We start from the raw sequence: 16,718 nt of genomic DNA, 5'->3' as shown, positions 1-16,718 counted from the left end.
AGTCTTACACTGCTAAATTAGGGATGGCTAGCGTAGATAGCCCTCGTGTAGCTTTGCGCGAAATTCAGAAACAAACAAATTCAGAAACAAAATCCTCACCTTTCTTCTACATTTGGATCTCACTAGGCAGCTAGAATTGTCTCACAGGGTATACTTACCAATAATTCCACTTTTGAACAGGATAACAAAAAGAGCTTAGACCATCTGCCGTGGCCTACTCAGTGCCCAAAGTGAGATTGGGTATTCCACAAGACCACTAGAGTTCCACTTGTGGTATATATATATATATATATATGTAATTTTACCAGTCCAATCCAAACTGTACCCATTCCATGGACTGTCATTAAAAAGGCCACCACCAGAATTGTGTTTCTACCTACTTCTCTGGCTAGCACTTGCTGGCTTTTGAAAATGTGGCTTTGTGGTTACTCATTGCACTGTCTCCAGTAAAAGACCATTCTGAACTGAAGGGGATCCAGGCACATTCTCCAGGTCTCCCCTACATGAATTCTCTCCTCCCTCACCTTTGAGTGGAACATGGGATATCCTTGCCACTTACCAGCTCCCAGCTGCTGTGGTGGTGTACCAGGTAGAATCCTCACTGATTGAGACCTTACAGCTGGTGCTACAACAGAAGTCCTTCTATGCTGACTTGATATATCATAATATCCAAGTGGATTTCATACATACAGCTTATTTACTCTTTGCTTTTCCTTTATTTATTCCTGCAAGGACATGACCCCATGAAATATGCTTAAAGAATAATTGATATTTATTAATATTTATTAAAATGATCCAATTACCTACCTGCCAATTTTTGTGACATTTTTTCAGACTTCTTGCCTCTTCCTATCCTTCACCTGGGTGAAAAGTATACCCTAGATGAGGTGAAATTCAGTCTCCCATGGGTGTGCTCCTATGGAGCCTCTGCCATAAGGTGTTGCACCCTATGAACTTCCTTTTTATTGATCTTGAAAGGTGGCTAATCTAGGTAATTTCTGAACCACTCTCTTCGCCATCTCAGTGTGGGATTCTAGCTAATCTGTATAGAGAGGTGAGTCATCATATTGGAAGTTAACATTTTCCTTACCAGAAAATGTATATCTGATAGCTACTTAGCTCTATACATGTTCTCACTCTTCCTTCCCTCTGTGAATGTTAGGTGTGAGTTTCATAAGGCTGGTGGCATAAAAGTCTCTCAGACAGAATACTGTGCCTTCTAGAGGAAAATAGCTAATCAGAATATGGAGGTAAATTTTTATTGGAAATACATTTTAAGATAAGGAAAATTCCTAACTTTAGCAGTTATATTTCAGGAGAAACTGCAGATACTCTAATGGCTTTGAGGTACTGCAAGATGCGAGGAGCTCTGATTGTTGGTGTGACTAATACTGTTGGCAGCAGTATTTGTCGAGAAAGTCATTGTGGTGTGCATATCAATGCTGGTCCTGAGATTGGTGTGGCTAGTACTAAGGTAAACTTATAATTTAATAGTTTTTATAACTGTATGGCAACTAAACAAAAAGTTAGTAGACCTTAAAAATTAAGGAGTTTTATTTTAGCCATGATTCTTGCATTTCTTTAAACTTTGTGTTTTCATAAGATAACACATTATCTTACAAGTTTTTTCAGGTTGTCTTCTAATATGTTGTTTTTTCTTTAATTCTTATTCATTCATAAATACCAGATCAGTATTTTATATGACCATTTAGTTTGTGTTAATAAGTTTGATGTCAATGGATAAGCTAGAATATGAAAAATTAAACTACTCTATGTGATGAATTTAATGATCAGAAAATATATATAATTTTGATTTGAAACAAAAGTTTGTACAACAGTAATGAATGACAATAGTTTTTAATTTACTAACATAACTACTGCAATACTAGCTGGTTTATTTCAATATCTAAAATTCTGGTTCTTAATTATTTGGAGACTCACTAATGAAAGCATGATTAGAACCAATTAATATACAAAGATGTATTATTACACAAGCTGTTTTAAAAGTCTAATAATTCATGCAAACCAAATCTTCCTTTTTCCATTTATTTATTGAGATCAAATGCACTTGACTTGCTGAGCTCATAAATTTGACACTTGTGAAGATGTTAACATCTTTTTTTTTTCTTGTTAAAATTTAGAACAAAAAATTCATTCAATTACAAAGTTCATTGAAATAACCATAGGGGGATCATATGTGATTTTTAGATAAGTTGTAAGATAATTAATACTGTGAGTAATAATTAGGCAAATAAACTGAAAATGTGAGTAACATTTAGGAAAATACATCTGAGATAATTCATATTATTGATAATGTTTGTGTATCAGTCACTAGGTGAACTAAGGCTTAAAAAAAAACTAATAAATGATCAAGAAAAGACATGAAAATAAATGTAGCTAAGAATAATATTTAGGTAGGCATACCACAATAATATTATAATGTTTAGCTAAAAACATTAAGATATTTGATAATATTTAGTTGAAGAGATTAAGCTAATTTATGCTATGATTGAGTGATAATTGCTATGAGTATGCTTAGTTATAATGATGATATGAGCATGTTTGTGTAAAAGTAGTACTGAGGTAATTTATAGCATGTGTAAAATTTATTAAAGAATAGCTTATTAAATTGATGTGTTGTGAGATATGTTTAGTTAATGACTGATAATTGATACAAGGAATAAAGATGAATAAACATGAAGATAATTAATGATTTAGTAGTCTACTAGAAAATTATACAGTCCTTAGATTGTAATACTTTTATTGAGATTGGTTTTATGAAGCTTTTATAAAATAGTTGTAAATTTTATTGCATTTCATATGAAGTTACACATGAATGTACATTATTAGTTTTATCAAATAGTTTAATAGTTAACCTGTTATCAGTTATTGTATAACCTCTGTAAAATATATGAATTAGTCGATGTTACAGCTTATTTAGATTTTTTTATGTCTCCATCATTAGGCTTATACCAGTCAGTTTATTTCCCTGGTAATGTTTGCTCTTGTGATGTGTGAAGACAAAATCTCTATGCAACCCCGAAGAAGTGAAATTATCCAAGGTTTAAAGGCTCTTCCTGGTTAGTATGATCACATTTTTACCAAAAACATTCCTTAATCTTTGTTTATTTATTAAGTAATTCGTTATATTAAGGTTGTAGTGGTTGGATATCAATTGTTGTTTTATTAGTAGTCTATACAATCATCTAATGACTATTTAATTATTAATTAGTTATTGATGTTTTCTTTTACTAAGTATTAAATACAAATTAGTTTATATCCTACATTTTGGCTGCCATCTTCAAGGAAGTCCTGAGAAGGATTGTGTTTGTGGTAGTAGTTGCTGGGATTTTATCCGCAGTTTTATTTTTTAGTCTATTGTGTTATTCACTTTTCTGAACCTTCTGTTATTATTAGTTAGTAATTAGTACTTAGTAATATTAAAAATGAATTAATTAATGTCTAGATCCTTTAGTGATTGTATAACAAAATAACCATCAGAACAACAATATTTATGAGATTAGATTATGAAGGAGGAATGGAAATATCATTGACCAAAAGTCATTATCAGAATTAGGATTCAAGTAGTATATCATTGAAATACATTGAAAACAATTTGTATTTTTTTACACTAACATTTACATTTTGTTCAGAGAGGGTGTTGATTTCTACAGTGAAGACTTTTGCAATTGCAAATAAGGCAGTAAATCACTTTAATATGTTTGATCATTTGTTGAGAATTTCATGTAGATTATTGTTTTATTTCAATGTTTTGAATTCATTATATTACTTGTGAAAAAGAAATGGGATCTACTACTGAAAAAAGATAAAAAAAAACAGAATTTTGTATTTATTTACCGAAAGTCAAAATCCATCATTTTGCGTTTTCATATTAGTTTTTAAGAGTAAAAATTCTCCTTAAAGTACTTAATAACATATCAAAATATATAAATAATAAAAGTTTATAAGAGGTTGAAATATGGAGACCAAAGGTCAAGAAACCTGATTATAGTGTTTATTTTCTTGAAGATAGCATTGTCAATTAGAGATGTTATAAAAATAACCTTTTTTATGTTACCTTTGGAAAATCGTTTTTTTCTTACTTGTTTTATTGTGTTTTCTCATGTTGGAAGTGCGATGCTGATTTTTGGGTGTCATAGTCTTTGAAAATTTGTTTGATTTAAAAAGGTGAATATTTGTTGCACAGAAGAAGTAGTTTTAGTTCGGAGCGTTCGAATCCTCGTCACACCAAACATGCTCACCTTTTCAGCCCTGGAGCATTATAATGTGTGGTCAATCCCACTGTTCATTGGTAAAAGAGTAGCCCATGAGTTGGCGGTGGGTGGTGATGACAAGCTGCCTTTCCCCTAGTCTTACATTGCTAAATTAGGGATGGCCAGCACAGATAGCCCTCGTGTAGCTTTGCGCAAAATTCATAACAAAACAATTCATCAACATATTTGAAATGACAGAATATTATCATTGTTTATGCTTCCAGATGTTTTTTATGAGACACTAGAGGAAAAATATCACACACCTCTATCAACAAATATTCAATAACTGCCAAATTTAACATAGTTCATGTTTTATCAAGAGGTTTATTACTTGGAGCAGCTATAGATGTTTATGATTTGTCTCTTCAGAGACTTGTTATTATCCATGATTTTTTTTTCTGTTACATAGCATCCTTTCCTACTACATCTGTTCTTCACTTCATTATTTGTGACCCCTTTCTTAAAAAAGCAAATCTCAGTAATAGTCTTCGAAAAAAAATACTGAAGTTGTGTATTGCATTATTGTTGTGCTTAAAATATCTAGGGAATCAAAATGAATTCTAGACAAAATCAGTTCAAATTACTGCTATGTCTAATGTAATCATACAATTTGCTTAGAAATTTACAACTCCAAAATGCTAAACTTCAAAATAAACTCAGATAAGCATTAAACAAATTAAGTAGTTCATACTATCTAGAAACAGTGAGGTGCAAAATACTGAATGAGGTATTAAAAATGGAGGAGAATTTAAGAACTCATAATTTTGAACTACAAGCTTCAAGTGGCTGCAGCCTAATTATAATAAACTAACACACTATAACTACCTAATTAGAAGGAAATCTTGCTGTTCTTCCAATTAAAAATATGAATAAAATACTTATTTACATAAAGCTTAAGTACAACAAGGGATTTGTTGGTCCATTTAGACAGTTCTATCTACCAACCTAAGTTAAAAATTAAAAAAAAGGAAATTGAATCCAGAACTTATCATTGAAACATTTATCAATTCCCACAACTGGCAACACCCAAGAACTAACTTACTATTGTCAGCAAATTTAAGTAAAATATTGCTTATGAGAGGTCAGACTTCCTAAGGGAGATCACTATACACATTTTTTCTCAGAGCTAAACCATTACAGTGACAGATAGAACATGATAAAATATTATGTTAACAACTTCTTGTCAAACAAGGATATCAAAATAGAAAAACGGAATGTAAGTATTCCAATTTTAGCTGCATATGAGATTATGAGCTCATCCATCTTCTTTTATGGGGATTCATCTTTTTATCTTTTTTGAATTTTTTTAAACTAAGTTGTAATTCATCATACAACTTCTTGGGAATGATTTTTTCCAAAAACGTTTTGTAGCTAAAAGAAATGTCTACACTTTTGCTGTGTCATACATTTGTTTCCTTTTTTTCTATCAACCAATTTTTTTGTCTTACTTTTCTTCTGTAAGTTCTTATACAAAAAAGAGTAATGAATTTTTAAAGCAAAAATAACCTTTGTTGGGAGTAAACAAGTAATAAATTTAACACTAGAAATTTGAAGTACAGTTTTACTGTTCATACTAAGTTTGTGGAACTAAAAAATTAATATGCTATACTATTATGTTTTTTATTCCACTTACCCTATTTTGCATTTACTAATGTGCAAAAACAAAGAATATAAGTAACACAGAAAAATAAATAATTTAGATGGTAATGTTTTGTCAGATTGTAAAGAATGATTTGTTCTTCATTTTTTTGGTAATAAGTTAACAAGTAATAAATACAAGAGGTTTCAGTTTTTTTTTGTTTTTTTTTTACTGAACAATGCTTAAACCTGTCAGAAATATCAAGTAATCCTTATTTGGAATTGAAAATAATATTTTTGTAACTGATCTTTCATTTGAAATCATGTATATATATAAGCTACGAAAATCCTACTGTGTATTATCAAGTCTAATGTGTTTTGAATTCAATCGAACTGAAGTATTTTCATTTTAATGCAGAATATCTTCTTTTTCTGTTTCAGAACAAATTAAAGAGGTGTTGAAGCTTGATGAGAAAGTGTATGAACTTGCTGGCGATATGTATCAGCAAAAGTCACTCTTGGTTATGGGAAGAGGATACAACACAGCCACTTGCATGGAAGGAGCTTTAGTAAGTAACCAGTAACTATTATTATTATTATTATATGTTATTTCATACATGTTTGGTTCAAATAATTAAAATTTAAAACTGACCTCTATATGCTCAATTTTTACTTGCCACTAGCCTTCATACACTCACCCACTTCCACCTGTTTTCTACATGGTACAGCTGCATTGTAGCATGCAACAATCCTCTACCAACAGGAGTGTGACACAGTAGAACTTAATCTTTGCTTTTCAGTTTGGCAGGCTTAAGTGCAGATATGTTTAATTGTGCTCATTTTTACTTCATTTCTTAAATATTTTATCTAATTTTATTTCATCAAATGACTTAGTTGTTTTTTCTTTCTGATTTATTATGTGGTAGTTTGTGGATTGAATTTGTTTTGTCCACTCAGGTTTATCTTCTTTGTATTCACAAGCGTGTGTTGCACCTACTGCTTCTTTTGTAACACTTATCACTGTGCAACAACCATCATTTCTGTGGCTTTGAAATCCAGTTTTCCAGTTGGTTGTTTTGTCCTTCTTTTCCTTTGAATTCTATCATGCAACCTGTTAGTTCTACTGTACCGGAGTCCCAGATATTCCACTCCCTGGGTATCTGGTTTGATTGTTATATATGATATGTGTGTTATGTATGATATATTTTGTTTTTTTAATTTACCGTTCCTAGGGTTTCAGGGTCCATGCTGTTTAGTTTTTCTCACAGTTTCTATCTGGGATCTGCATTTTTTCCCGGACTCTCAATTCTTCAAGTCTTTCAGTCTGACATGGGAATCAAACCCTGATAATATAAACTACTTTTCACAGGCCCATTTCTTATTTTCATCTGCCCATTTCCCCATCCTTTGTTATATTTTCCTCTGCACCTTTCCTCACAATATCTATCCATTGGGCTTCTGCTTGGTTTTCAGGGGAGACTCATTCCTTCCCTTTTCTTCCTCTACCTTTATGTATGTATACTGGACTCTTCCTATTGTGGGTTCTTCTTGTTTGTCCTTGTCCTTTGTTTGGTGCCATATTCTGCACCTGTCAGTTTTTTGGGGGTTCCCTACCTTGTTGGTATCAAAGTTGGTCTCTTCTTGTTGATTTTACTCCTTATTTTTCTCCATTCTCAATCTTATTATGCCATTCTGTATCACACCTCCTTCCTCCCTTTTCTTTGTGTCTCCTTTCCAGACTTGGGTGTGAGCCGCATCTGAGACATGCATTTCCTGTAAATGCTTGGGTACTTCATGTGTTGTTAGGACTCTCCTTCCCCATCCTCCACACCTCACAGACTTTTTCCTTACTTCCTTCTCAGAATCTCAGTTTTTCTCACTAGCGTTTATTGAACATGGTACATCGTCTTCTTAACTGGGACACTGTCTTACTAGTCATTTACCCTTCTCTGGGTTTCTATTCCGGATTGTTTTCATTCGTGTTTTTTTCAACAGGTGTGTCTTCCAGTAAGTCATTCTACATCCTTAGCCATTTTATTGATCTTCCTTGTCCCTCACTCTTCAATGTGCTTTTTCTTCTGGGTGCTTGGATGACCAGGGTGGATGTCGTGGATTCTTTCTTTCAAATTCCTATTGTCCTCAGGGGGGGACAAGTCTTTTAATTATCCACTTTACTGTTAGGTCTGCCTTTGACTCCAATACTTTTCAGTCTGGTAGTCCAGGCCTTTGCTTGTCTTCCAAATTCACATGGTCTGTGGTTTCTTTATAACATGAACAACTGGCTGCTTTTGACTCAGGCATCTTGCACTCACACATTTTTCTTTTTTGGGGAAGGCTACTCATGTTGGTTGGCTTTTCTCGTTAGAGAGATGTCCTTCCTTATCCTGACCCAATATTTCATCCTTCTCAGAGTTTTCTGCAGCTCCTACCTCCGTCAGACCTAGCCTTCTCCTCTTTGTTTGTGGTCGATTGTTTTCAATGGTGATTCCATTCTATATTTTTTTTGAGGCCTTGGTTTCTATAGATGCTCTTCTTGCATTGGGTTATGCTCACTTGCATGACATTTAGTAGCTATTATAAGATGTAGGTTGTCTATGTCATTATCTATTGGATTCTGTTTTCATTTTCCTTCCTTCCCTAGATGTTTCTTTGGACTGGTAGCTCTACATGCAAATCACCTCGATTCTTTCCACCTCACCGTACTGTGTTGTATCCTTTATCTGATACATCTCTCATGAGTTGGGAGCATGTATGGACTCATACGAGGTTGCTGGTCTTTGTCCACATCCCTCTTTTGGAACTTCTTATTGTTTGTTGGGCATTGGATCATTTCCGCTCTTTAGTACTGGGCTGGACTTGATCGATTCTACCCAATTGACCTTTGTCTCTTCCATCTACTGACTAGGGGGCACCCTTTCTCATTCACTTTATTTTCAATTGTTGGATCTCTTCTTTTGGGATCACTCATTTGTACATTCGCCTGTTGGCTTTTCTCATCCTGGGTGCTCTCATTCTTGTTGCAGATATGTTTTCTCATCCCAACATGATTCTCTCCACAGAGTGGTGTTTTACTGGTTATGCTCCCAGTAGAATGCTCCTCTAGGGGTCAGAGATTCCCTCTGTTCTGATCCCTGGTTCCTCATCCATTCTAGCAATGAATGCCTTCAGTCTGGAGTGGACAGATGTTTGATGATTTTGCCTACCCTCCTATCCCTCTCCGGAGTTTGCTTGTCATCCAAGCCACATCATGTTACATATTTGTGGCAGGAATTTAGGTTTAAAAAAATATTTGAATCCTTAAAGCAGAGAGATGCTGACTGAGTAAGCACGATTCTGTTTGAATAAATTTCTGAGAGATTGATTTAAAGAAAAGAAAACTTTCTAAAGTTACAGAGATATTATGGTTAAATGATTAAAAAGAGTCTGATGAACTTGCAAGATTAACAGCGCTTTTCAGGAGCACTGGGGTAAAATAATCCTATGCCTTTAGAAATTTTGAGGCAGGGGAAACCATGCCTGAGATGTGAAAATGAAAAGGAAGTGATTGGTTAATACATGTATGCTAAACGATATTAGTATAATTAAACAGAGAGCCTTTGTTCATATCCCTGATTTGTGGAAGAATGCCAATCTAGTGCTTATTTTTTTGAGAATATTGTTGTATTGAGTGGTCCATGATGAGTGTGAGTTTATCATGATTCCTAAAAATTTGGCAGTTGTTTTAAAGGTGAAGGGTGTTGTATAATGTAAATTTGATTTGTCTAATTTTTATGTATTGTCTTCCTATTTTCCTGTGAAATGTGATTGCCTGTGTCTTGATTGGATTGAGAAGTACTCTCCATTTGTTACATCATTTAATTAATTTATTTAATACCTCCTGGACTCTTGACATGGTAGTGAGTGGATCTTATGCTCCAGACAGCAACCCTCATATCTTATCCCTCTTGTTTTTCCTCCATTCTTTCTTGCTCTCTGCTCCTTTAAGAATGGAATTTCTGTGTCATTCTCCATGCTCTTACCCATCCTTCTTTTGACCAATTCGTTATCTGTTTCTTATCCCACCTACTTTCTTTATTTGTATGGGTGGTTGTCATAGATTAGATGTGTTCACTGTTGATGTGTCATGTATCCGTTACCTTAGTTTTTTCCTTCCCAAAACCTCAGCAGCTCATGGTGGGAATTTTGCTTTCATACCAAAATCCCTCTCTTCCATTTCTCTTTTCTCTTACCATTTTGATCTGAATCATCTTTTCTGCCCTTATCATGCTCTCTGATGCTATTCTCACACATCTTCCTTTTTCAGTTCCAGTTCTTGCCTCCTTTTCTATTGGAATCCCTCTTTGGCCTATAACTTTTTCTCTGTGACCCTTTTCAGTTGAATTCACCAACTCATGCTGTTGGCTTATTCTTCCTTGTCTCACTGTATCTGTCATCTCTCTCTCTGTCCCTGACTGTTCCCTTTCTTTACTAATGTACTAGCATGAGTAAAGCAGGAAAGAGATTACTGCCCATCCCTCTGTTCCTGCTTTTCAAAATAGGGTTTTGTGATCATCATTATACTTTCTCTGATGCTGTATTCCTCCAGACTCCACATCTTCCAGTGGAGTACAGGTGTGCTTGCCATTTACCAGCTACTTGGCTTTTGATTGGTGGACCATGGAGGCTTCCTCCTGGGTGTTATCATTCCACTCAGTTGAAGGTAGGACAGTTGCATTCTGCTAGTGTAGATTGCAAGACTATCCTCCTGCCAGGGACCTGATGTACAATTTCAGATGATGGTTGGTTTGAGACTGAATTTTTCTGCCACTATGCAGTTCACCTCTCTGACTTGAAACCCTCCTTCCTACTGCCACCTTGATGTTGGTTCATGGGTGTGCTGGTGTTGGTTGGAGCTGGACTGGCCAACATAAGTCCTCACACATGTAGTTTGGCTAGAACCCTCCTCCTACCATGGACTGGACAATACATTCTCAATGATGTGTGGTTTTGGACTGGAGTTGACCCTCCATGTTACATTTCACCTTCCTACTGTTGCCCGGATGTCAGGTTTCCGAGTGGTTGGTATCAGTTGGTACTAGGTCTGCACACATGTCAGCTTGGGTTCTTGGAATAGAAGTCCTTTCCTTTCTGGTTTCTGGGCCTGAGGTTAAGATGGTAGGGACCCTCATCTAACTGTGAACTGGATGTTCCATTCCCAGTACTGCTGGTTTTGGACTGGAGTTGACCCACTGATTATAGTTCAACATGCCTTAGCCACTCTACACCATTTGTAAATCCGTAGGTTTGTCAGATGTGTCCTCTTTCTGCCCATTTGTTGACACTTTCTTTCTTCGTGGGTAAGGAGTATACCTGATTCAGATGTGGTGTAATCTCAAACATGTGTAACCTCTTCATCGAGGTGTCACACTACATGGGTTTTCTTAAAACGTTTTCTGAAGGGCATCTAGGCAAATTTTACACTGGTCACTCTATCAGGTTAATGTGGGATTATAGCTATTAAGTGAGAAGAGGTAAGTTATCTATTGGAAGTTATAATTTTCCTACACTGAAAATGTATTTCCAATAGATACTTATCTTCTCACAATTCCCACCCTTCCTCCCTACTTCCAGTGTTTCTTTCATATCTAATCTCAAAGTGAAGATTGGGTTCTACTGCTTAGAAGGAGTCAGCTGTGCTAGGAGGGTGTGTCTCACTCCTATTTGTAAAGGGTTGTTGCATGCTACAGCACAGCTGTATCATGTGTAAAACACATGGAAGTAGGTGGGAGAATCAAGGCTAGTGGTAAGCAAAAGTTGTGCATATAAAGGGCAATAATAATCAATAAAACCTATTATGTGAGTGAAGGTAAGTATCTATCAGAAATACATTTTCATGGTTGGAAAATTATAATTAGATTTTCCAAAATGTAACTCATATATTATCTCTTATTTTTACTTTTCACAGAAAATCAAAGAGCTGACTTACCTTCATTCAGAAGGAATTTTGTCAGGAGAATTAAAACATGGTCCCCTAGCTTTGGTTGATAAAGCTATGCCAGTCATTATGGTTGTTACTCGGGATCCTGTCTATCCAAAGTGTATGAATGCTCTTCAGCAGGTAGAGAATATATCTATCTTTTTTCATGAAAAAAACTTTGTTTTATAATGAGTATCATCAGCTTATTGTTAAGTACTGTAGTACTTAATAGTAGGGATTGTTATGAAAAAACTGGCAGCCACAAAAAAATCAATCATTTAAAACCACCTTTAAAATTTCTGAATATTAACAATGACTGTTTCACAATATTGGCTGAAGAAAACTAAAGCTGATTGTTCTTATAAAGCAGCGTAAAAGCTAAATAAAATGTTTTTAATTGTGTACCAGTTTAACATTGAATATTATTTGTGATTTTAAATTTATGATTTTAGCTATATATGTGTTTATGGAGTGAATTAAACTTTTAGCATTTAAACGAATTTTCATCTAAGTAAGTAGTAATTGACTTTTCCAGACATTCATACAGAAAAAATGACTAATCTTATCATTCTATTTCTTTCACAGAACTCCTAGATCTGGGGTCCTAATGATTAATTTCTTGTTAGCTTAATAAAAACTTCATTATGGAATTCTATATTTTACAGTTGCTAGACACATTTATGCTTAATTATGTCAAATTAAGTGTTCCTGTTATACGACATAACAAAGGTGAATGCATAATTTGTCCCTAGATGGTGGCACATACAAAAACATGTATGCATCAATAATAAAATCAGTATTTTCTCTATCTAGATTAACCAGAAACTTGAAACTCTTTATAATCAAACATCTAGCACATTTCTTGCAGGAAATGCCAGATTATTTTCTTTGTCAGAATTCTATGTTAGCTTGAATAAAATTTCATAAACTAAACACACGACTCATGTTTGTGTACTAAAATCATGATGGTATTGTGTCACTTAACAAATCTTTTTACTAAAACAAGAATATTTAGGTGATATGCTACAGTACTGTATTTTCAAAATCGTTCATCATCTAGCTAAACTTCATAATATCATTAAGTATGGTAGTACTTGATAGTAGGGATTGTTATGAAAAGAAATGGCCACCTCATTTACTATATGTGTTTATGGAATGAATCAAAATTTCAGTTTTTAAACTAATTTTAATTTAACTAACTAAGTAAGTGACTTTTCCAGACATGCATGCAGAAAAAATTACAAACCTTATCACTATACTTCTTTCACAGAACTCCTGCATCTGAGGTCACAGTGATTCCTTTTTTATATACCAAAAAAGGATACTAAACTTTCATCTACCCTTAGGCTTGGATTCTACTTCATTACTTTGTACTATTTGTTATAATGCACTGTCTTCTCTCACATATGTAAGCTCAATCAGGTAGATGCGCACCTCATGCTTAATATTGCTGGCACACAAAAATACATGCACACATGGAGCATGATGAGCTGGATAGCTAGTTGATAAAAAGGAAAGAAAAAAGTATAATAAAAAATTTTGATTTTATAAAGATAAGGAGTGATATTATATATGTAACTTAGATAGATATAGTTATTTAGAAAGTTAAAATGCCACAAAAAAGTACTAAAAGAAGAAAGTCAAAACTACAAAAACTGTGTTACTTAAAATTTAAAAAATTTTATCCAAACTTTTTCTCAGACTAACATACTTATATTGATTTGCCAAAGTAGGATTAAAACGTTTTGGTGTTTCATTTTATGAATTTTTAAACTGAATAAATTTGGTAACAATCTATTTATAAGTCTTAATGTGGAATTGTTAAAGCCTAGGGTCACTGTAATTGTTACTGTAATTAAGAATTGTGGATGGTTGTAATTGTCATTTTTTTTCAGTTTCTGCAAAATATTTGTAACAATATGCATGACCATTTTCCTATTTTTAATATTTTATGCATTTCAAAAGACTCCCAATTTTATATATGCAAGTAAAACAATAATTTTTAAACATATTGATTGCCAGTTAAAACAATCATGGAAAGTTCATTGCTTTACCTGTGATACTCTTGCATCAGCTGTCCAAAGTGTTAAACATAATAGTTGTATGTTATGCTAAAATTAATGAATAAAATTCAGTTATAAATTAAAATAACTATCTTTAAGGATAGATGATAAATAGAAGGACAACTGCAAATTACATTAATTAGATGAAACACAGCTTTAGCTAATAGAAAATGACAAAATTGTCTATATTTGGCAGAAATAACGAAAATTACTATTAGAGTAAAGCTTAAGAGTATTTTCTTACCCTGCAAAAAATCATGAAATTAATCTGTTTGGATTATACAGGTGACTGCAAGAGATGGTCAGCCAATCATTATATGTGAGAAGGGAGATAGAGAGACCCAGAAGCATGCTTTCCATACTCTTGAGGTGCCACACACTGTTGATTGTCTTCAGGGTATCTTAACTGTCATTCCATTGCAACTCATGTCTTATCACATTGCTGTACTCAGAGGATGCAATGTAAGTACTTGAGCAGTACTTGTTAATGCAATCATTACTTAATAAGTATATTTATTATTTTGTGTATTGATAAATTGGTTAATCATCCTGTAACATTTTTAGCCACAGCATAGTGGCTCATAGAATGGCTCTGAGTTTTTCAAGTTCAAGTACTTGACCAATTTGAGATCTAATTACAGTTTTGGACTCAGGAGGTCAAACCCTTTTGATTGATATATCTTACCATGCTTAATGTCTCATAGATTAATTTACTCTAATCCTGCCTAAAATAATTTAAATTTGAGAGTAATCTGATAGAGTATTAAAATCTAATTGAGAGTACACGTGCCCAATGCTTGGTATTGCTGGCACACAAAAATATAACTAATAAAAAATAAAAAATGGTCTCACAGATTAATTTACTCTAATCCTGCCAAAAAGAATTTCAAGTTACATGGCTATTGTGGATTCCCTCTTGTTTCTAAGACAATAACTCACTTCTTCACACAGTTTAGCTGTGTTTCTCATGAATCTGCCAGAAATATTTGTATGCCAAGAGCCTTGAGGCAACTCCCACCTAATTTCACATGATTTAACATGGATTGTGTTGTTGCATGATAACATTATCATGTGGCGAAAGCCCTCCACCAATAGGAGGGTGACACACTTCCATGTGCAATAAATCCCCCTATACACTCCCCTGGAAAACTTTGCCCCTCCCTGGAAACATTTCTGTGGATGCCCATGCTTTGGTGGTTGGGAACTTCTCTTGGCCAGTTCACATTCTATCGACAGAGTAGTCTCTACACCCCCAGGTCTTTTATTCTTGGTTGGACATATCTGCCAACCTTCTTAGCTCCAGGCCTCATCTCTTATAGCTCCCTATTCCTCATCCTGCAGCTCAGGTCTTTCTGTTTTTTTATTTGTCTTCTCCCTCTGGTCCTCAGCTTTCTATACTTCTCTCCTCCTTGGGGCTTATTGTTAGCACCTCTACAACCAGTTCAGCCTTTCCTCTCTACAGTATCTCCCCTCTCTCTCTTGCTTCACCCTCATGCATACCTTCTTCATTGAGGAATATTTTCCATCCATTCTCATGCATAGACTTTGCCCAATCTGTTGCCTATTGGGCTGAATTTTCCAATTGTGTGGCATTCTTCTTGTTACATTTTTGTCCCCCTTCTACTTCTTTTGTCTTTCTATGACTGTGGCAGGTTATTTGTCATTGGTCATTCCACCACTCCTTTCCTCAAGACCTTCATACTGTGACCCACCTTTCTGCCTTTTGTACCTGACTGTGTGTCAATAACTTGTCATTCTCTGCCTTAATTAGTTGTTGGAGGGCCTTTTCCATGGCATTTCTTCTTTTTTGGTACCAAAAGGGGTTTTCCCCTGTCCTCACCACTCTGTTTTATTCCTTTGTTCTCCTCCATCCTCCTTGCCCAACTCTCATACTTGACTGATACCTTCATGTGGTTTTGTACGACCTCAGGCATGCCCCATTTGTGATGTTGACATCTTACCTTTTGTTTGGTCTTTCTCTCCTGACTTGTTTCCTCCATTTTCTCACCTGCATTTACCATTGTTCAAATATCTATCCTATAGATGCTTCTCACACCCTTTTTCACTGCACTTGCCAATCTCTCCATTATCAGATTTTGAACACTTGGGAGTGTAACCATACAGTTGATACGTTTGTCTCAGGATGTGGATGCTCGCGGTTATTTCTCGTTTCCTTTCAGTTGATTTGTCACCTTTTTTCTTTTTCTTGCATCTCTTCTTCATTGGCCTCAGGATGAGCTCCTCCAAGCAGGCATGTGGATGCACTCCACATATTCATATTCTGACTGTTTTATCTTCTGATGGTTTTTGGCTTCCACTGGTCACCATTTGTCAATCACCCAATTGTCTTTGAGAGTAATATGTACTGCTTTTCTAGACTGGAGATGGGTTTCTATTAGCAGATATAAAGGGAAAAGGCATTTAGTGGAAATTTGTTACAGACCATCGGATGATACTGATGAAATTAGTAAGAAACTTTACAGTGAGATTAAGATTTCAGCTGTTAATATAATCATAATTATGGGTGATTTTAATTACAGGCATGTAGACTGTGAAATACCAGAGTCAAACCATAAAGGAGAAAGGTTTGTTGCGTCAGCGAGTCACATGACCACCATGACGCAACGTTTCTAGAACTATCATGTACTTTGGCGAATGTTCAAGTTCTTACTAGAAATAGGGTACGCTGGTATATATAAGAGGGGAAAACGTGATGCGGTAAGAGAGGTAATGTGTGTATAGACAGTGAGTAATTGAACTGCAGTCACAGGGTATTGTTGAAGTTAACGTTCGTTCGTGATACTGTTTGTTTTAGCGCAAATATTGAGATTAAGTGTATTGCAGAGT

General features: G+C 34.7%; 1 protein-coding gene across 2 annotated transcripts in view; it reads left to right on the top strand.

Annotated features, from left to right (window-relative positions):
- Positions 1–16,718, top strand: part of LOC106463953 (glutamine--fructose-6-phosphate aminotransferase [isomerizing] 2-like) — a 101,912-nt gene that overhangs the window by 80,978 nt on the left and 4,216 nt on the right. For both annotated transcript variants that reach the window (XM_022391588.1, XM_022391587.1), the window contains 5 exons: positions 1,317–1,474; positions 2,966–3,080; positions 6,294–6,421; positions 11,797–11,949; positions 14,157–14,333. In XM_022391588.1, the coding sequence (XP_022247296.1) occupies positions 1,317–1,474; positions 2,966–3,080; positions 6,294–6,421; positions 11,797–11,949; positions 14,157–14,333 (731 nt within the window). The remainder of the gene's footprint in view (positions 1–1,316; positions 1,475–2,965; positions 3,081–6,293; positions 6,422–11,796; positions 11,950–14,156; positions 14,334–16,718) is intronic.

Source organism: Limulus polyphemus, unplaced genomic scaffold (assembly GCF_000517525.1).
Source record: "Limulus polyphemus unplaced genomic scaffold, Limulus_polyphemus-2.1.2 Scaffold1528, whole genome shotgun sequence".
Classification (NCBI taxonomy): domain Eukaryota; kingdom Metazoa; phylum Arthropoda; class Merostomata; order Xiphosura; family Limulidae; genus Limulus; species Limulus polyphemus.
Note: the sequence above shows the minus strand (reverse complement) of the source record. Positions and strands in the feature narration are given on the sequence as shown.